Here is a 21,726-nt window from a genome sequence, read left to right as displayed (position 1 = left end):
AAATATTGCACAAGAACAAAAATGCATATAGGTCTACTAGGAAGTTCAGTCCGTCACTTTATAAGCAGGCTGACTGGCTGTGCGGATGTGAGAAAGAATGCGTTCTTCTGTTACTCTTGTTTAGCAATGAATGTCGTTGACGCTCCATGGACATCATTCGGGGTATCAGACATAAAACACCTAGGTGAAAAAGTGAAAAAGCATAAAATGAGCGAGAAACATATAAACGCTAGTATTGAATTTGCTATGCTTGGTAGAGTAGATATTCGATGCGAATTAGACAGCGCATACAGATTTAAAATTAAACAATCAAATGAACAGGTTTCGAAGAATCGATACATTCTTAGTAAATTAATTGATGCTATTAAGTTCTGTGGGAAGTTTGAACTAGCCCTCAGGGACCACGTCTGTCTGATAAACCAGGCATTTTTCGAGGTTTAGTCAATTTAATGTCAGAGCTAGACAGCACACTGAAAGAACATATCGAAAGAGCAAATAACAGAGTATTTGTTGGGTTATCTAATACCATACAGAACGAGCTTCTGAATTCAATCTATGCCGTGTGCCATCAAACGATTTCGGAAGAAATCTCTCAGACAAATTTTGTGGCAATTCAAGTTGATGAAACCACCGATTGTTCCACCTTATCTTAACTCGTTTTTGTTGTACGGTACGAGCTGGGTAGCAAAATAAATGAAAAATTCATAAGTTTTGTGTTGCCTGATAATCACTCAGCAGAAGTATTCTGCAGTATTCCAGGAGTTTGAAAAACTTAAGCTGGACCAAACTCCGGACAAAGTCATTGCGCAGACGACGGCCATTCAGTAATGAGTGGAAGGCAGACTGGCGTTCAAGCAAGGGTCAAGGTCGTTTACAAAAACGCTCATTTTGTGCACTGCTACGCGCATCAATTAAATTTAATTGTTGAGCGATGCGCTACTCAGAATAAGCAGGTCAGGGTCTTTTTTTAGTAATTTAGAAGGGTTTTCATAATTTTTTTCAAAATCTGCGAACTGCTGTTTTGGATGAAGTGGTAAAAAGGCGCATCCCAAGAAATGCCACCAGAAGGTGGAACTTCAAGGCACGATGTGTAAGTACGGTTTTTATGTACAGAAATCGTATTTTCGCTACGTGATCGTTCTGCATCGGAAGAAGATACATACAGTGTTTACCCAGTGTCATCGGATTATTATTATTATTATTATTATTATTATTATTATTATTATTATTATTATTATTATTATTATATTTCATCTACAATTATCGTGGTGCTGGACAGTGAAAACTGGGCCGTTGGAAGGGGGGGGGGGGGGGGAGGAGATGACGGCACAGCCCTGCCAGAGTAAAATGTCACGAACCGCCACTGACTAAACCTCTATTATCAGGACAAAAAATTAAAAACCAGAGTACCAGACTTGTAAAGAAACTACTCGCTGCCATAAATGGAGAAAGCAATAGGTCGGTCCCAGATCAGACAATCTGAATAACTGATAAGGATCAAATCTAGTAAATACATCATGAATTCTTGGGTACTGCAGTGGAATATGAACAGATTTTACCCTCAATACGAATATCTACAACAACTTATTAATAGAACATCAACCCGAAATAATTTGCTTACAAGAAACTAATTTTTGAGATAACTACGTAGCTAATACAAGACATTTCACAGCATATCACAAAAACCGCAACAATCCCATTCATGCAAGTGGAGGGGTTGCTACTTACATACGTGACAATGTTCCTCAAAAAGAAATACCACTTAAAACCAATTTGGAAGCAGTAGCAGTTACAGTCTTTCTAACATTTTCCCTATGCATCTGTAATATTTATTTGCCCAGCAGCCAGAACACGGACTTAAATGACCATTCCTCCTCTTAGGAGATTTCAACTCCCATAACACCCTATGGAACTGTCTCTACACTAACACAAGAAGAAGAAGAATTTAATCGTTGCTGAAAAAATGATCCTAATAGACTCGAATAGTCCTACTCAGTACGATATCCAGCATGGAACTTGCAGTACTACAGATCTGTGTCTGAGCAGTTATGAATTTACTTCTTTCCTTGAATGACTGCTAGCTGTGGTAATGTTTCATTTGAAATCAGTTCAAAAAAGAGAGATCTGGGTATTCTAAAAACATCGCAATTTTATCCAAACTCACCTGATTTTTTCGTAAGAAAACTGGGACCAAACGCAATGGGGCAATAAAAAATCTGGATAATCCGGGTTATATCGGTAATACTGTAGAAAATTATGTATACCGTATAGTATAGTTTACAAAACATTAAAAAAATATAAATATTTTAATCACATTACTTGTTAACAAAGAATTGGTCCACTGTCTTCCCTTTCAAAGACGTGTGGTGTCATGCAAATGTTTCATCATTAATTTTAGCTGGACCGGTGTCAGGCTTGGTGCGCAGTGTCTGAATGTGTTGTCCACGTCTCACTGATGTGCATGTCGCTACAATTTCCTCTTCTGTAACAGTGTCACACTCTTGTAAATCTTTCTTAAGCTCAGCAGAAAGCATTTTACAGTACACTAAATCAACCTAAAAGCAAATATTTTCCAGATCCACGAGGGCCGGATAAAAGAGGTTTTACTGTACTTTCAGGTAGTTCTGCAACACCGCTATATCTACAAAATGGATATATATCAGGATTATTGTCTTCATTCTCCGATTTCCAACCACAACAGTTCTTTTGCATCACCGGCCACATGGAAAGACCTGGCGCAACACTTTCACTGACTTTCTTCAGTGCTCTGTGCACTTGAGCAACTTTCACCGTTCCTCAAACTCAGATTCATTTTCCAAAATGTCATTACTGCCATCGCCATCTAAAACACTGTCTACAAGCACTTTCAAACTCTTATCGCTGCCGGTTCTACTGGATAATGAATACTGATGAAAATACACTGCTGTTCAACAATGCCAGTGTCATTGTTTACGTGCCTTTAGTTCCTTACACTGTGCATGCAAAGGGAATCTAATATACGAAGACAAGCGAGACACTGCTGATGCGCACGACCGCAGCTCATCAAATTATGCAACAACAACAAGAAATCACTCACCGAAGTTTAACACCATAAATTAAAAGGCCAGAATTGAGCTCACCATTGACTTATATATAGGAAGTTCTTCCAAACTCCATAGTGGAGGCACACACCGCTTCCATCCTGATCAAGAACGAACTGCAAGCCTCTCTCAGCATCGGGAATGCTGTAGAGTTGCTTCCGTGAACAAGAGCACAGTTCAGAAGAATTTAAATGTTCATAATTGAAGAACTATGGTATTGAAGATAAATATCCAATCTTAATTAGGATGTATAATAATGTACAAAATCTAAAATTATTCCATGGGATAGGTTCCGGTTAAGTAATTGACACAGAGTTGAAGTCCACTCAAGGATATAGTCAAAACAGATATAATTGTCATATGGTTCAGCAAAGTAGAAAGGAGAGGGAAATAACGTTACTGTAGAATATATATTAATATATTAAACTAATAAAACAAATATATTAAAATATAATATGCAATGTATCAGTGGCGGCTCGTGGCTGTAAAGTATGGTGAAGAGCTATTACCCGTTCGGTTTTGAGCGACAGATTTAGGAACTTCTTTCTTTCTTTCTTAATTTGCTTACCCTGCAGGGTTGGTTTTTCCCTCGGACTCAGCGAGGGATTCCACCTCTACCGCCTCAAGGACATTGTCCTGGGGCTTCAGACTCTGGGTCGGGGATACAACTGCGGAGGATGACCAGTACCTCGCCCAGGCGGCCTCACCTGCTATGCTGAACAGGGGCCTTGGTGGGGGATGGGAAGATTGCAAGGGATAGACAAGGAAGAGGGAAGGAAGCGGCCATGGCCTTAAGTTAGGTACCATCCCGGCATTTGCCTGGAGGAGAAGTGGGAAACCACGGAAAAATACTTCCAGGATGGCTGAGGTGGGAATCGAGCCCACCTCTATTCAGTTGATCTCCCGAGGCTGAGTGGACCCCGTTCCAGCCCTCGTGCCACTTTTCAAATTTCGTGGCAGAGCCGGGAATCGAACCCGGGCCTCCGGGCTGGCAGCTAATCACACTAACCACTACACCTTACAGGAGGACAAGATTTAGGAACTACGTGTTGTTTTTGGTTGTTTTGCACTCGTACCTCGTACCTGTGACTGGCGGAGGGTCCAGCACGTGACCACGATTTATTGAATTTAATGTTTCGTCATGACCACGAAAAGCTAGTTCTTGCTTACTTAAATAGAGCACTGCATCAATTACCAACTGAAGGAAAAGCCTATTTAAATGTACATTTTCACTGAACTGTACAAGTACAATATAGAGTCTGTCATTTTCCTTCAGGACATCAGAGATCGTATTTTGGTTTGTTTCCAATGTCTTGAAATCTAGCTGCCGTATTTTATGTTCTGCAGAGTCTGAGTGCTTATGTAAAGAACGTGTTATGTTCAAAAGGGCTGAAAATTCTTCTTTATTCCAAACGTTATTTTTATTGATAAAAGGCAAGCAGGCCCAACAAAACAACTTCTGTAGAGCTGGAGAGGAGCACAACCATGGGAATTCCTTAAACCACGATCGTTTGAAACTAAGATTGTAAGATTTACCGGAATGTTTCACTGCTTTTGTAGCACAAATTTGCAGTAATTCAGTAGGGCGATCAAAACGCAGAACTTCATTCTGATCTCCGTTTCTCCAATGTGAAAATGGTGCTTATAATAAAATGCACACTATGTCATAAATAGGATACATATTTAAATAAAAAGAGCACAACACTACAAATGAACCACGATGCATAAGTACTCGTACTTCACACAGGATGACGCAGGGAAGACGAAACATTCCGCTCTTCCGACAACTTCACTAGCACATTCCGCTATGTGGAAAGTACGCGGGTGACGTCACGGTTGTCATGACAACCGCCAAGGCCAAGTGCTATGAGGGAGCACTTGAGAGGTAGAGGCAGCTGCGGAATCTCTCGTCTTCACTCAGTCTCAGATCAAAAATTAGATGTATGGCTTTTCAGGCCTTTGCTCTATTAACCAGCGTTTCGTCTTAGGTCTGACACTAGACTCATCAGAGTGGGATGTGTCAGACCCTACCCACTGACGCTGGGGTGTATGCAGGTGAACTTATCAGAAGCCTATTTAAGAGGCACATGCCCGGTTTCACCAACCTCCGTCAAGGGAGATGACGATCGTCAAATATATGATGGCCCGTCAAATCCACTTTTTACGTTTCTCCAACATCCATTTTCACTGATGATCATCAAATCGTTCCTCAACTTTGAAGAATGGTTTTTCGCTCGTCAACTCACTTGACGATCCTCAAGTTAATTAAAATGGCTACCATGCTGTAAACATACGGTAATGTTAATTGCAATTTAGACATATCTACTCCTGTCAAACTGACGAACGGTCACAGACTTGATGTAAATTCAAGGAAGTGTGATCAGGCGAAATAAATAACTAACAACATCGTTGTCGTTAAGTCGAGGTGAGCTAGACATCCACAAGCGAAGTCAAGAAAAGGCCTGCTGCATATCGCATATCTCAACAGCAAACTTTATGACTATAGCTCCAATGGAGGATGATTATTACTTCGGTATTGCGCATCGGCAATACAAGCAGTGCTAGTGTATGATGAATTGAAGTGCAGTGCAGTGCAGTGGCTTCGTGATAACAGGTTTACTATACATGTGAAGTGAGAATAGTCGTCATTTGGAGTGCTGTGTAAAGTGGAGCCATACGATAGTTTTATTCTGGACATTAATATTGTACTGTGTCTACTCCCTAATTATTTATCGTTCTATTTTTTTCTCTCTTAATTTTATTTGAGAACGTGAGAGCACTAAGGCAAAAGCCGGTTTTCTTCTCAATTATTATTGCGCTAATTTATATGTTAAAGCTCGTAGTGAAAAATGGGAGAGAATTTCGACGCTGAGATTATGTATGTAGAACTGTTGGAGAATCTTGGACCTGAAAGAGTAATTATGCAACGAAATGACCATTTCCACACGATGGACGATTTAAAATTTATTATGAGGTACAGGCTTTCTAAACAAGTGACTTTGAAATTATTAGAACAAATTGAAGCAAGGCTTGAATATCCCACTAATAGGAACAGACCACTCACTCCTATCCAGCAATTGCTTCTGACACTCTGTTTTTATGCTACTGGCTCTTTTCAAATAGTAATTGGAGATACAAATGGAGTTTCGAAAGCTACAATAAGTAGATATATCAAGAATGTGTCTGAAGCAATCGCTATTTAAGACATCGCTATCTTTGTTTTCCTAGCGCAGATGAAGTACGTGCTGTTATTCAGGAATTTTATGGTATATGTAATTTTCCGGGTGTAATAGGGGCAACTGACAGTACTCGTGTACAATACAGTCTCCTGGTGGTCATAATGCGGAAATGTTTTGCAATAGAAAACAATATTTTTCCATTAACGTTCAGACCATTTCTGACGCGAATCTACTGATTAGAAATGTAGTAGCACGATGGCCCGGCTCGGTACATGATAGCTTCATTTTTGATAACTCAGAAATCAGAATGATGTTCGAAACATGAAGAATACGAGAAGGGCATTTATTGGGTGATAATGGTTACCGTTTAGCCCCCTATCTTCTAACTCCCTTTTTGAATCCAAGGACTGAAGGTCAAGAAAACTACAACAAAGCTCGTGTGGAGACAAGAAACACTGTGGAGAGACAGTATGGGGTGTGGAAAAGGAGGTTTCCTGTGCTATCTTTAGGAGTAGTAAGTAGTAAGAACTGCATTAACCATCATAGTAGCCACAATATTGCAATACAAACTAGAGAGGAGGATCTAGAGCTTCATGAGTATTTGCAAGAGAAAAGAGCTCGTGACAGAAATGATCTTATATTTGATGCGGTACCTGTCCCCGCCATAGAAGTTCCTCGTGACGGTGCACCTGCTGCTGTTCGTGAAAGGATTGTCGAAACTCATTTCCTCTAAGTAAGTAGTCCAGCAAGCATTTTAATGAAATGTTCTTGCACAATGATTTGAACTTATTTTTATTACATTTTAACTCATTTGCTTTCAATTTACTGGCAATTTAAATTGTGTCTACATCAATGTCATTTTAGTTAGTTCACTTTCACCGATATGTATTTTGTCACATAATGCAAAGATGCAGAAGTATTATTCTCTAGCACTTATCCCTTGTATGGGACAAGAGAGAAAAAAATAGTTTAAATAATAGTGATACTACATTATTAATAAATAATTACTTGTTCAAATACTTGGCAAGTTTTGCTTGCAACACAGATGTTTTAAGCTTTTCATTTTCTTGTTTCATGTGTTCAGTTTCTTTCTGCATTTCAAGAAGCCGCATTTCTGAATCATGTTTTTCTTTCAAGTTCTTCAACTCTAGGTTGCATAGTTTTTGTCTTTCTTCAGACAGTTCGGAAAGCTTCTCATGGGCTTTGGCAGCTCCGGTCTTTTACACTTTCTTTAAAATGGGCCTGTTCCTTGCACTCCACGGATTCCTCGAAGTAGTTGACACTGGTGTCTGAGAAACAGCTGACGTCACTGATTCTTCATGAGATGTGATCTCCAACATAGCAGAGAGGTTATGTGTCGTACTTGTTTCATCTCCACAGCATCCTTTGCGACCGGTGTTATCTATTTTATCTGTATAGAAAGCGTCGCAGTCAAACTCGTTAGGAATGGGCTCCACTTGCTCACAGATAATAGATAATAATTGGGAAGAGGTTTCATCTAATGATGAGGTTTCAGCTGCTCCGCCTCCCGTTTTATGCATGTTGATCTTATCCTGGACCTTCTGCTGTTTCGACCTGCGCTTAAAATTGTCATAAAATGACTTCAGCTGCTTCGTAGATCTTTTTTTTTTTAACAAAATCTCTAGCATTAAACATGTCTGTTAATTGTTCCCAAGCTCTTTCCTTCTCTTTTAGTCACACCATCAGTTTGTATATTTTCTATTGCATCCTTCTTTTCACCAATTAACCTTACCATTAATGCCTTCTCTTTTTTGGAGAAATTCTCTCCCCTTTTTTTAAAATGTTTCTTTCTTCTCCATTTCTTCTTAGTAGTTATCAAAACAATATTAAATAACTAACTTTTAGATACGAGTTAATTCAATAGAGAAACATTAGATAACTCGCGGGAACTGAATTATATTGCTTCCTAACCCTCTTTTGTTTTACGAGCGAGTCAGAAAGGCCAACATACAATTTGTCATGGAAACCTAAATATTATTCTGACGAAGCTCCATATTTGACGAAGCCTCAAATAAAGCCAATCTGCGTTGGTGAAACGCTTCTCATTTTAACGAATCGTCAAGCCTTGATCGACCGTCATATTTGATGATCATCAAGACATTTTGACGAAGGTTGGTGAAACCGGGCAACAGTCTGATAACTGCATACGGGAGATAAAACTCCACAATGGAATTAATGCCCGCCCAGCCATTCCGAATGGAAATTCTAAGTTCCCATGGAGGGAATTAGATATTTTTCCAGCAATAGAGCATATAAAAAATCAGATGTATGGCTTTTCAGGCGTTTGCTCTATTAACCAGCGTTTTGTCTTACGCCTGACACTAGACTCATCAGAGTGGGATGTGTCAGACCCTACCCACTGACGCTGGGGTGTATGCAGTCTGATAGAGGCACAGTCTGATAACTGCAGTTATCAGGCTTCTGATAAGTTCACCTGCATACACCCCAGCGTCAGTGGGTAGGGTCTGACACATCCCACTCTGAGTCTAGTGTCAGACCTAAAACGAAACGCTGGTTAATAGTTCAAACGCCTGAAAAGGCATACATCTAATTTTTTATCTGATTTTTGATATGCTCTATTGGTGGAAAAATATCTTACTCTTTCCATGGGAACTTAGAATTTCCATTCACACAGTCTCACGCGCCATACTGTGGCCAACAGCCGGCGCTTTCGTGAGTTCCCCTGGTTCTCATCAGGTGATGAGATGCTCCAAACGCAGTACAATAAAACATTTTCTTTCCGTAAAACCAACAAATGTCATAAGAAAAATAAATTTAAGTAATTCATTATGGTAAAAATAAGTGGTGAAGTGGCACTTCATCTACTTCACCTGAAAAGCCGCCCTGCAATGTATAGAGTAACATGTTGATTGTGAAACGTTTGTCTATGGTGAAGCATTACATAACATGCAAAAAGTCCCTTTGCTGATTTCAGCAGACGTTTCTAGTAAAGAAAATGATACAAATTTTTGTTCCGAGCCCAACGTATAGCTTTTTATTTTCACTTTAAACAATTATTTTTGCATTCCCTGGAAGGATTAGAACAAGAAACCAATGATTTTAAAAATTCAGCCTCGGAAGAGGGACCAACAGAACAAGGAGACCAGGAAAATGTGCTCTCTCCTCATCCTCGGCCTCTCTTCCCACGTTGAGCTTTCACTCCGTTTATGCTATTTATGTCAATATAAGGAGGGAAACAAAGGAAAGTATAAAGATTGGAGTTTCCAACTAATCAATATTTACAGTACAGTACCGGTTTCAGCTCTATGTATGGGCCATCTTCAGTTGCTGAAGAAGCTTGATCTCTCTTAAAATAACATATAATGTTAAAACACTACTTACTCTAATGTTAGATCACTAATGTAAAAGTCTAAAATTGTTCAACAGTTCTTTATGAGATGTCACACATACACTCCTTTGATTTCCGTATTACAATGTTACGTCTTATTTCTAACTTAAATGGCACTATGTTTTTATAAAACTTGCGTCAGTAGGAAGTCTATGTTTTCTAAAAGTTTAATAATAAAGTACCACATGTCTTGATGTTTTTGAAATACTTTAACTTCTACAATAAAATAAGTGCGAGTTGTGTGTTTTGAAGGGCGAATAGAATGAGTTTAAAATCTTCATGCAATATGCTCGAGGTCGAGTTGCCTCGTTATCTCAAGTGGGATGGTGAAAATGTTCCTCCTTCCATCATATTTGCGATCTATTGGAGAATTGTACTGTATCTGATTATCTAAATAGACGAAAGAAAAGAGGTTTTCTGTTAGAGAATATCTATGAAGCATGTTATAAAAATATTGTGTGTGTGTATGTTACTTTCTTGTTGTCTCTAGTTTGTCACTTGCATATTTGTCGGGAGCGTGCTGTGTACTGCTTTGTGTTCGACAGGGGCTAGCCATTGAGGCAGTGGACGGGACAGGGGGTTGAGCAAGGGAGAGGGGCTGCGGTAGGAGGGGGCGTGTCCTGCGGAGTCTTGGTTGTGTGTTCTTGTTTCTGTTTAATAACTCTCTCCTTAAGTAAATGTTTTTTTTTTTAAGGGAGGGATGGCGGCATTGAAAAAGATGTTTGTTTTTCTATTATTTCGTTAGGATTAATTCTTTTTGGCATATTGATACATATTGATATAAAATTCCTCCAATATAATGAGCAAAGGCCGTGGCTCAGACGTGAGCGCGTTGGCCTCTCACCTCTGGGTTCCGTGGTTCAAATCCCGGTTACTCCATGTGAGATTTGTGCTGGACAAAGCGGAGGCGGGACAGGATTTTTTCCGCGTACTCCAGTTTTCCCTTTCATCTTTCATTCCAGCAACACACTCCAGTATCATTTCATTTCATCAGCCTGTCATTAATCATTGCCCCAGAGGAGTGCGACAGGCTTCGGCAGCCGGCACAATTCCCATCCTCGCCGCAAGTTGGGGGCTTCGTTCATTCCATCCCTGACCCAGTCACTGACTGGAAAACAGGTTGTAGGTTTTCATATTGAGCAAAGGGCCCATAGAATTTATGCTTAGAAATTCCATATCGCTTTCGATGTCAGAAAATTTATGTTTATGTTCTTCTATGTGTTGTCCTGTGGAAGAGAAACGCTTGTATTTAACAGCGTCAACGTGTTCATTGAACCGGATGAAGGAACTCTTGCCGGTGCATCCGATGTAACTTGCCTTACATCAAGTGCATTTCATTCGGTATTATACTGTTGCTGTAGTTTTCGTTAACGGATTTAGTATTATGTAGGGTAGTGGCATTATTGCAAGAAGTTTTAAAGGCTATTCTTTAATTACGTCTTTTAAAGCTGTTGGTTATGGGATGGATATTGGCACTGTTAAAAGTGAAAATTACATAGTTTCTCTTTGATTAATTTTGATTTTGACATGGAAGAGGCCATAAATTTACGTCAATAGAGAAAGATTTGATGATCGTTAGAAGCCTAGGTAAGGGCAAGTTATTGAGCGAGATGGAAAACTTGTATTTATTTGGAGCAAACTTATAATAAAAATAATAATCTTAACGACGTCATTGACAACAAAAATCCGTTATATGAGGCAACTCCGAAGTTAATCCAGGCCGTAAATCAGAATAAAATCCCCAGTATGTTTAAATCACAGCACGCATGCGCTCCTATCGTAACGCCTCTCTAGCAACAACGCAGACGCACAAGTTGAAACTCACTCCCCTTTCCCCTCTACACTCCACCCCTCCGTTACCGCATCAATACTACACTAGAAGTAACAAGGTTAGTTAATTCCTTTTTCCTCTTATTCATTTACAGACAACTTATAATTCTTCCCAAGGTTAAACAATGCACCAACGGGAACGTTAATCGACAAGAATGCACAATTAAAGATAAAAACTTCATTGTTCCGTATTGAAATTATTGATGTTAAAAATTAAATAATTGAAAAGGAGGTTCAACCTATTCAATACTTAAAAGAAGGAAATGCAGTAATCACATTCCTATTTAAATGGGACCGGTTTCGACCTTAGTCCAGGTCATCATCAGCCGTAAAAAGATGTACAATGTTTATGAATATTGGAGGTCAGTTTCACACTTTGATAGGCACAAAGACACGACACCACATTCTGTATGCACAAAGTCACAACACTATCAACTAATATACGAAGATCAAAAATAACTAGAAGTCGCAGACGAATAGATTTGTAGTAGAAAGCCGCTAGCTCCTGGTGATCAGCGCGGCACATTCAAGGTCATGCGCTGCGGTCGAACGCCAAAGTGGAGTGGAGAATGTTTTGAAGGTCTAGAATTTGTCACGGTTGCGGGAAGTTAAGTACGTATATAAAAATATACGACGCACTTGTGTACTCACTCAATTATTCTGATTTGCGTCGTATATTTTTATATACGTACTTAACTTCCCGCAACCGTGACAAATTCTAGACCTTCAAAACATTCTCCACTCCACTTTGGCGTTCGACCGCAGCGCATGACCTTGAATGTGCCACGCTGATCACCAGGAGCTAGCGGCTTTCTACTACAAATCTATTCGTCTGCGACTTCTAGTTATTTTTGATCTTCGTTTATTAGTTGATAGTGTTGTGACTTTGTGCATACAGAATGTGGTGTCGTGTCTTTGTGCCTATCAAAGTGTGAAACTGACCTCCAATATTCATAAACATTGTACATCTTTTTACGGCTGATGATGACCTGGACTAAGGTCGAAACCGGTCCCATTTAAATAGGAATGTGATTACTGCATTTCCTTCTTTTAAGTATTGAATAGGTTGAACCTCCTTTTCAATTATTTAATTTTTAACAAGAATGCACAATATTCCAAAATTTTTATCAGATGAGCACTAATGAATGATACCAACAATCATGATTTAACTTACAAAATTTTACCATGCTTCTTTCTAAAGGAATATTCAAACTCAACATGATCGGCTTTATACCACGGTTCTAGATTGGTAACAGTATACTTACGACACAGATGACCATAGCCTCCTTTGAACGAACCAACTGTAAAACCTTCAACCTAATGTTCATCCATATAGTTGGTGAAACCCCAATTCACGCTGTGATCTAATCAATATGAACACATTTGCATAAACTTTCATCCATACATTAGCAGAAATCCATATTACATTTTGGACGTTATCTAGTCATTGTAAAATAAAATAATTTAGTTGCTTCCTTGTTCACAAATTCTGGTTTTAATTAATGTACATATTGTAAACTATGTAAATATGAACTTTTGTAAAAATATTTTTAGCATAAGACTATTGTATTTAGTATTAGACTGAAGATGCCCAAATGAGGGCGAAACATGTTCCTAACTAGTGTTTATAATTCATGTAGGATTTAATCACCACAAAATATAATTGTACTGAATAGGTGGACACAATAATTTTATTCTTGAAAGAATTTTACTTATTGTATCTGCAATACGGAACAAAAGTTACTTGTAACATAATTCGGTTGCAGAAGGAAAATGCATATTTGCTTTCCCAAATTGGTAATGCAGATCAGACGCCAGTCTACTCTGAAACGCCAGTGGACAGGACTGTCAACATTAGGGGTGCAAAAAGCGTTACCATTAGAACAGGTGGTAAAGAAAAAAAACGGTGTACGGTAATGTTGTGTATTCTCGCCGACTGAATCAATTGCCACCGTACAATGTTTTCAAGCGAAAGACTCTTCCTGAAAATCTATCTGCTGGTGTTATTGTCAGATCTCAGAACTCTGGCTGGATGGACAGTTCACTTGTGGAAGACTGGGTAAAGTGTGTCTCGCAACGTCGCCCTGGTGCATCATTGGGACAAAAGAGCTTGCTTGTTCTCGACAGTTACCATGGGCAAACAACAGACGCTGTAAAGAAACATATCAAGGTTGGAAAAACCGACCTAGCAGTCATTCCGGGCGGGATGACGTCTATGCTACAGCCGCTGGATGTCTGCGTAAACCGTCCATTTAAAGCAGCCTTGAAACAGCTCGATACAAAATGGATGGCGGCTGATAATCACACACTGACGCCAACTGGTCGCATTCAGTGCCCGGAAGTTCAGCTGCTGTGTTCGTGAATTTTGACGCCACTGAATTGTATCCCAGGAGACCTCATACGGAAGAGCTTCAGAAAATGTAGCATTTCTAATGCTATGGATGGCAGCGATGACGACAGTTTGTGGGAAGGTGATGGTGATGAAAGTTCTGAAGTTGGTACTGATGATTATGAATGAACTCGTTGGATATCATTATGGAAATGTTTGTTTTGGTACTTTTATTTGTATTTTCTAATCATTTGATGTGTGTTAGTAAAGATTGTAAATAATTTTAACTTCACTTTTTTTAAAAATTTTGTTCTTTCAAAATAAGGGTGCAGGTCTTATTCGGTGGCGGGTGGTATTCGAGATTATACGGTACTTCATAGATATTCTCTAACAGAAAACCTCTTTTCTTTCTTCTATTTAGATAACCAGATACAGTACAATTCTCCAATAGATCGCAAATATGAAGGAAGGAGGAACATTTTCACCATCCCACTTGAGATAATGAGGCAACTCGACCTCGAGCATATTGCATGCGCCCTTCAAAACACACATCTCGCACTTATTTTATTGTATTTCAAAAACATCAAGACATGTGGTACTTTATTATTAAACTTTTAGAAAACATAGACTTCCTACTGACGCAAGTTTTATAAAAACATAGTCCCATTTAAGTTAGAAATAAGACGTAACATTGTAATACGGAAATCAAAGGAGTGAATGTGTGACATCTCATAAAGAACTGTTGAACAATTTTAGACCTTTACATTAGAGTAAGTAGTGTTTTAACATTATATGTTATTTTAAAAGAGATCAAGCTTCTTCAGCATAGGGCTGAAACCGGTACTGTACTGTAAAATGTCCAATTTTTATACTTGCGATCACTGGAATCAATATGGGACATGAAGCTAATAGATTATGAAAAGGAAAGAACAAGAGATTGGTTTAAACAAGAGCACAGACTTTATTAGAAACAATTCAATAAACTAAACAGTATTACAACAATCCTAGTTCAGAATGCACCATGGAATGTTTGAGCCCCTCCCGTAAGGATCACTCCACAGAACGATCCTTATGGAGAGAGTTCAGAAAACAAGACACAATAATATAAAGTTGTACTGAACAAACAAATAATATATAACATTTATCTGTATAAATATCTCAGAAGATATAGGCCAAGAGGAGACTTGCACAAACTGGATCAATGGAATGACTTTTTTTTTTCATTATAAATGCTCATTAGAATTCTGAATTCTGTCACTTTTTTTTAATGGTTTGGCTTTAAATTTAAGGACCTGCTGAAGAAATGTTTTCTGGCAAGTACAGCTGCACCACTCTTGGTCGTTATTAACGAGAGCGATCTGGGACGCGAGGAGGGATACAGACACTCAGAACGACGAGGTATTCAGTCAAACACCTGATTGGACAAGGTTTAACCAACATAGAGTAGAAGCATATGCGTGAACAAACGTCTTATGTAACTTACATTTTTGTGTAAATAGAGTTATTTACAAAACAAATATCTATGATGTAACGTTGATAGCATTTGCACTTAGTTTGATGATACTACAACGGCTCACTATTATACAACATTCGGAAGTGAAATGCACTTAACTGCGAATTATTTTAATTTTTCTTTTACAAAATAGAGTGATCGGACGAGAGAGTGACTTCAGTGAGTGATATTCATAGACTGACGGAAAACAGATGTAGGAGTAAGCGGCATACATGTCAAGATAAACCAGAACAGGCAAATTCTGTTCCTATATTGTCACCAGATATGATAAATGGTGAGAAATATTTGATTTTTGACACGATTTGTGTGTCCACACAAAGGAGAACATTTGCAACATAGCTACAAACAATCCTTTATATTCATTAACAGTGTGCCGACTGTTGCTAGTTCTCTGACTGAACGTGCGTTTTTAAATGGGATGCCAAGTGATCCAATTTGGAGTTTCATGTTTAACCCTAGAACCGGCAAGCCCACTTTTGTAGCGGCACATGCATTTTTATTTCTTCATTTAGTAGCACTATGCCGCGAACAGATGTCTTGCCTTGTGATCCTAGAAGTCTACAAATGAATACTTCTTACTCATATTTATCATAGAAACAATCTCCTAGTAAATGTTTCCTCGGAAACTAACGAGTGACTCTCTGCTATACGAACCAAAACATTGTGTAATGGCGCTGTACTTGTTATCCCTACCGCTCTTATTTTGAGGCTGTAATTATATGTATTAGCGAGTTAAAAGTGCACTATTGTTGTTGTTATTTACATCTACAATATTTTTGTTTTAGTTAGCTGCTGTAATAACATTCATTATAACAAGTTCGTGCACCTGCGTAGGTTATAGGCCTAACATGGCTCATATATGGGAAAATACCGTATTTACGCGAATAATCCCCGCACCCTAATTTTAGGAAGGCTCATTTTGAAAAAAATTAAATGAACTAAAATTCCTTCCACTGAAAGAGGAACAAAAGCATAAACAAACATTTCATATCACTCCGCGAGGTCCACGTGATCTTTACGCAAATATGAATGTGTAACTTTACGGATATAGCTGCTTTGCCTGAACATATTTGAGAAATACACTGTCACTGCTATAAAATATATTTGCCATGAAAATTATCAAGTAGGCCTAGGTATTTCAATAATCTGAACTTGCAGTAGGCTTGATTCCCTGTAGAAAGAAAGATTCATTCTCTCTTGCATCACTAGTATCCTCTCCTAAATTACTTAAAAATTTGTTGCACACCATGTCTAAAAACACTTTTTACACGCGGTCCTTTCTTTATGCAGATATCAATATGACTGGTGGTGGATAATTCTTTTTCGTGCAATGTAAACAGTTGAAACAGACACACCGGCGAACACTGATGTTAGTTTTGCAATATGGTGAAACCTTGTTAATTCGAAGTCATTGGGACGCAAAAATCGGACTTCAAATTATGTGATTTCGCCAACTCGTACTTCAGAAATGCCAACCCTTGCCGTGCCAAAAAATATTCTAAGATCTGTTGCTACATGCAATTAACATTGATTCACAGTTTAAACCTTTCAAATGCAAATGGAAAAGAACTATTTCCAAAATGTATGAAACAAGGTGCACTTACACTATTCAAATAATGCACCTGGATAACTCTAACCTCACGCAACGAAGTAAAGACAAGAAGTCTATGCTGCCTCCCCTGTGCAAGTACTTTATTCAATGGATTACTGGATTAGGACATAATGCCCTTAAAACATCGTGTCTTGTCAAACTTTCCTATAACGAGGGAAGGAAGTCCTTTGCTTCAATCTGCATTGCATCACAGTACAGTGACCTCATCCCTTTTTTAAAAGTCTGTTTGGGCTAGGCACAAAAGAAACAATGCAGTTTCATTGGCATTGACAATATTGTTCGTTGCATACGAATTGATTATAATTATCTACCATGCTTTTTCGCCAGCTGTCGGCATCGCCAAAGAGAATCACTAGTGTTCGCGGATTCTGCCTCTTCGCACACTGCCTGTCAGGTGATACTGTGGCATTCCTTAAAATGCTGAATACAAAAGAATTACGATTTCACTCGAACTTAGCAGCTATAAAACAAACGGTCAACGCACCGAAGTGAATGAAAGTTCGGAAAGCTACCCCTGCATGTTACGGAAGACGCATTCTATTGCGACACAAAGACATTTTGAATTTAAATTACCGTGTAAAATACTAATTTTAAATGTTGTTGTGTCTCTGACATGGCGCATCTCACCATCCGTGTATGGAAGGGCGAACTTTTCAAACAAGAGTCGAACGGCAACCTCTCAGTACGACAATCAATGTAAAAAAAAGAGTCAGAGATTTAAGAAAAAGGAAGCTCAATCCCAAGACCCCTGACAGTGTCTTAGTGGAATACTTAATCAGAGAAGTGAAAGTGTTCAGTGTACGTGTGGTATAAATATATGAGAATAATTTAATACATAGATGAGAAACCATAAAGGCAGTGCAGTTCTTGAAAGCTTGGGACAAGCCAGGGCATGGTGAAATATTAGGACATATCACACGATGTTCTAGAAAGCACAGGATGACAACAACCTTCCTGGGTAAGGGAAGATGCCAGCCAATAGAAAAGGGCCAACTCACAATCACGAGCAGGGCGAAGTCGAACGCCGAACAGTATGTTTGAGAAAACAAGAGGTTACTTCAGGAGGTGCAGAGGGCAAAATTAGGCAGTCAAGTCAAGTCGTGTCAAGTAAAGTCAAAGTAGTCGGGAAAGAGAGTCCCGTAGAGACTAGTAGTTGGTCAGACATTCATTAATCAGTCAGAGAGTCGATCCCGTAGTCACACAACCACGCAGTTACCCACAGTCCCTGAGTAGTCAGTCAGCAAACTGAAAGAGAGTCTCGATCTCAGTCTTAAAAGTTGATCGAGGGATGATCTGTGGGGGAGGCCAGAAGTCAGCCTAAAAACTTTATAAGAAACAGTTCGAGGGAGAACCAAGGGAGGTAGACTGCGAACTATACGGGGATAGGCTCAAGCAAGGAAGAAGGGAATTGTCAGACGTAGTAAAGAAAGGGACATCACGGACAAAGACAAGCAAATGTAGTACCCACTTACGCAGTAGAGGAAGACTCCCAGATGAAGACTCAGAACCCACAGAATGGCATTCCTTTGACGGTAAGCAAAGTGCAAAGTATCAAGACCTAACGAGTGTGAGTGCACGTGAACACCGGAGAAAGAGAAAGACGACATTGCAAGAAGCTCGTAGCTCCCGGAAGATGGGTGTTAACTAAAATAGACTCCTTGAATGAAAAATGGAACCAAAGACTTCTTAAGTAGCTTGAAGTGTATTGAGATTAGGAAGTTCCCTCATTAAGAAGAGAAAGTTCACTCATAACTCTGTAAATTTTGTACATATTCTTGTATAATTTCCTTCGCGATTTTAAATATATTTCAGCTCGGCAAATAGGTCATTTAAATTGGTGTTACTGTAACAGATAGCTGTGTATTAAACCCGTTCCAGTCCCCAGCCTGATCTATCCCTAGGATACGACAATATAAAGGCAGTTTAGATTAAAAGTCTGAATTGTTTTCAGTTGGGGGCAGTTTTCCTCCATCTGTGGTTACACAAAGTATAACTGTACACCCAATATCGAAAACTAGGCGAGCCAGGAGTGTGTTGCCAACACTGACGCAAATAAAACCTGCACCCCAATTCTGTGCCTCAATTTTTTTAAAAACATATGCGGGGATTATTTGTGTAAATACGGTATATTTTTCCTCACAAATCAAATGAATATTATTGCACAGACTTGAAACTTCACACGTATTATGTATATATATGTGTGCATCATTTTGTATATCTTGGATTTTGTGTTTTCATGTTTCATCTCGAATATTATGTTGTTAGAATTTTGATATTGCTCATGAAATAATAATTCCACAATTCTCAGTTTCTTTTCTTACGAAGTCTCACAGAAAATTAAATGTTACCATCTGAATCTGTGGTCTATTAGCTTTCCAACAATAAGCAACAGTGCCATGGAACATCGTTAGAATCCACTTGGTATCACACAAAATGGCTGCCGGTACAGAATTTAACATTGCCGGTTCTAGGGTTAAACAATTTCTTTAATATAGTGTATTCCTTCAAGATAGAAACAATAACAATATGGTCTGTGTTATGTTACCTGCTTGTTCTGTTTTACTGTAGACCCACTAGGAGGCAGAGTAAACCAAATCTCTCCGGGCGTGTATGGCCAATTGTCGCCACATATCTATTACCTGCCGACACGGCACAACATGTAATATAGACTCCTTCCAGCCCTTCAAAATTCCGGGTTTCTTGCTGTCTGCTTCACCATTAATGCACAAAGAGAGCTATACTATATTTACTGACCTACGCACTACATTTATTTACGATATGATAATAGTTTCTAAACAAATTGGTGAAAATGTCTAGAAAATATTTTACAATTTAGTAAGGACTTAACTTCAGAAACACCGGGCGAGTTGGCTGTGTGGTTAGGGGCGTGCGGCTGTGAGCTTGCATCCAGGAGATAGTGGGTTCAAATCCTACTGTCGGCAGCCCTGAAGATGGTTTCTTGTGGTTTCCCATTTTCACACCAGGCAAATGCTGGGGCTGTACCTTAATTAAGGCCACGGCCGCTTCCTTCGAACTCCTAGGCCTTCCCTATCCCATCGTCGTCATAAAACCTATCTGTGTCGGTGCGAAACTGTAAATTCATCAATATTAAATAACAAACACAAATACTAGCTTAATGCAGTATGGAATAATGATGAGTGGAAGGAATGTCTAATCTGGTTGACCGGCATTGATATGAAGATATTTTTACTACGATGTTTCATGATAACATGATTTGGCACTGCTTTTTTCCATCTGTCACCAAATTTCAACCTTTTCACCGTTAATAACAAACTGTCTCAATTTTGGATAAGTTCAACTGATAAAATGCAGATCTTGCCATGGAATAGCCTTCGGCCACTTGAAGATCAGGGTTGGATCTTTCGGTGGTAAAAAGAAACAATGTTATTTCATTTAACTATTTGTTATAACCTGCGTTGCAACCTAGCAAGAGCAGGCATAATCTTGTGCAGTAGTTATCTGAAGTATTAGTCCTACTTCTCCTGTAAGAGAATATCTTATACTTTTCAATTCACAAAAAAATAAGCCAGATAATTTGCACATTTAGTATTGTCAAGAAAGATTGGAGAATGTTCACAAACACACAGCCGTTTTAAGCCGACAGAACTTTCTCCTCCTTGCCTTCACGGCAACAGCAAAGCTACAGGGGCAAAGAACACCCATGTTCTACGTGTTCACACACGATTACATAAGGACATCACAATAGTAATTTCTATTTGTTCTGGTAAGCTTGTTTTGCGAGAATACATCACAAATGTTATTTCAGTTGTGTGTGTGAGTAAACACATTGTGAACGAACAGAAGTCGACGTTACCTCTGACGAATGTATTTCTAAGTGCAGGCAAAATGCAAGATAGACGTTTGTTTACCATTATGCTTCAGCTGACTAACACAATCACGTGTGTGTGTCTGTAATGGTTCAGCACAAGTTTCACAGAAGTTGGCGCCTCCTGAGTAATCACTTTTAACGGAGCCTCAAACGAAGGACCACGATAAGTGTGACTGCAATCACTCTCGGATATCTGATCATTAATTAGCATGACAATATTTCTGATATGTTACAGTATTTTTTTAGAAATATAATATCAAAAATACTTCTGAGTAATAAAACACCGAGATATGTCACTGGAATTACATGAAGGCACATGACAATGGAACCTTATATACACTACAATCTAGCGTTTTGAAAGAAGCACCTACCGGAAGTGCAGAAGGAATTGGAAGAACAATTCGTGTTGAGCAGTCGGACAGACTGGGTTAGACTTTTGTACGTATAGAAATATAATTAAGATATAGACTATGAAGTTCTCGCACAGGCTGATCTAAAATATAGAGCTTATGTCATCTTTATTGCACCATTGACTTGTGTTTGTGGTAGGGAAGTGAACCGAATATTGCACAACTAAAAGCAGACACAAGACACAAACACAGCAGCAAAAATGCAATGTGGAAAGTATCGCAGGTAACAGGTAATATACAATGTGTGCTATCTTAGAAATGCAATCAGAAGATATGGATAAAAACTTCCGAAATGCAAAGGAAATCGTGATCTATCTGCGACCACAACAGGGACCAATAAGTTACGACCTAAGTGTTGCTGCCGAGTCCCTGCACAGTGGAAGCAAAATCACACCAACTTGGCTCTTCGCTATCTTCGGTTTCGTTTTCCGTTCTCCTGAGCAGCTCGTCTCTTGGCTAGCTGCCGCTGATGCTCGTACTCGAAATCCTCCTCGGTTAGGTCCAAACGGAAAATCTGTTGAATACAAAAAATATGGTTATTGCTTTAAGAGAA

At 39.0% G+C, this 21,726-nt stretch overlaps 1 protein-coding gene across 2 annotated transcripts in view; it reads right to left on the bottom strand.

The window, feature by feature from the left end:
- wkd (whacked) overlaps positions 1–21,726 on the bottom strand; it is a 569,688-nt gene that overhangs the window by 373,057 nt on the left and 174,905 nt on the right. Inside the window, exon 9 of one of the 2 annotated variants that reach the window (XR_011019063.1) lies at positions 16,939–21,687. Coding sequence is in view for 1 of the 2 variants with exons in the window: in XM_067159072.2 (XP_067015173.1) it covers positions 21,583–21,687 (105 nt within the window). In the remaining variant the exon portion in view is untranslated. Of the gene's footprint in view, positions 1–14,729; positions 21,688–21,726 lie in introns of those variants that run through there. The other variant, XM_067159072.2, reaches the window with a different exon arrangement.

Source organism: Anabrus simplex, chromosome X, assembly GCF_040414725.1.
Source record: "Anabrus simplex isolate iqAnaSimp1 chromosome X, ASM4041472v1, whole genome shotgun sequence".
Taxonomy (NCBI): domain Eukaryota; kingdom Metazoa; phylum Arthropoda; class Insecta; order Orthoptera; family Tettigoniidae; genus Anabrus; species Anabrus simplex.
The sequence above is the reverse complement of the archived record's forward strand: the minus strand, read 5'-3'. Positions and strand labels throughout refer to the sequence as shown.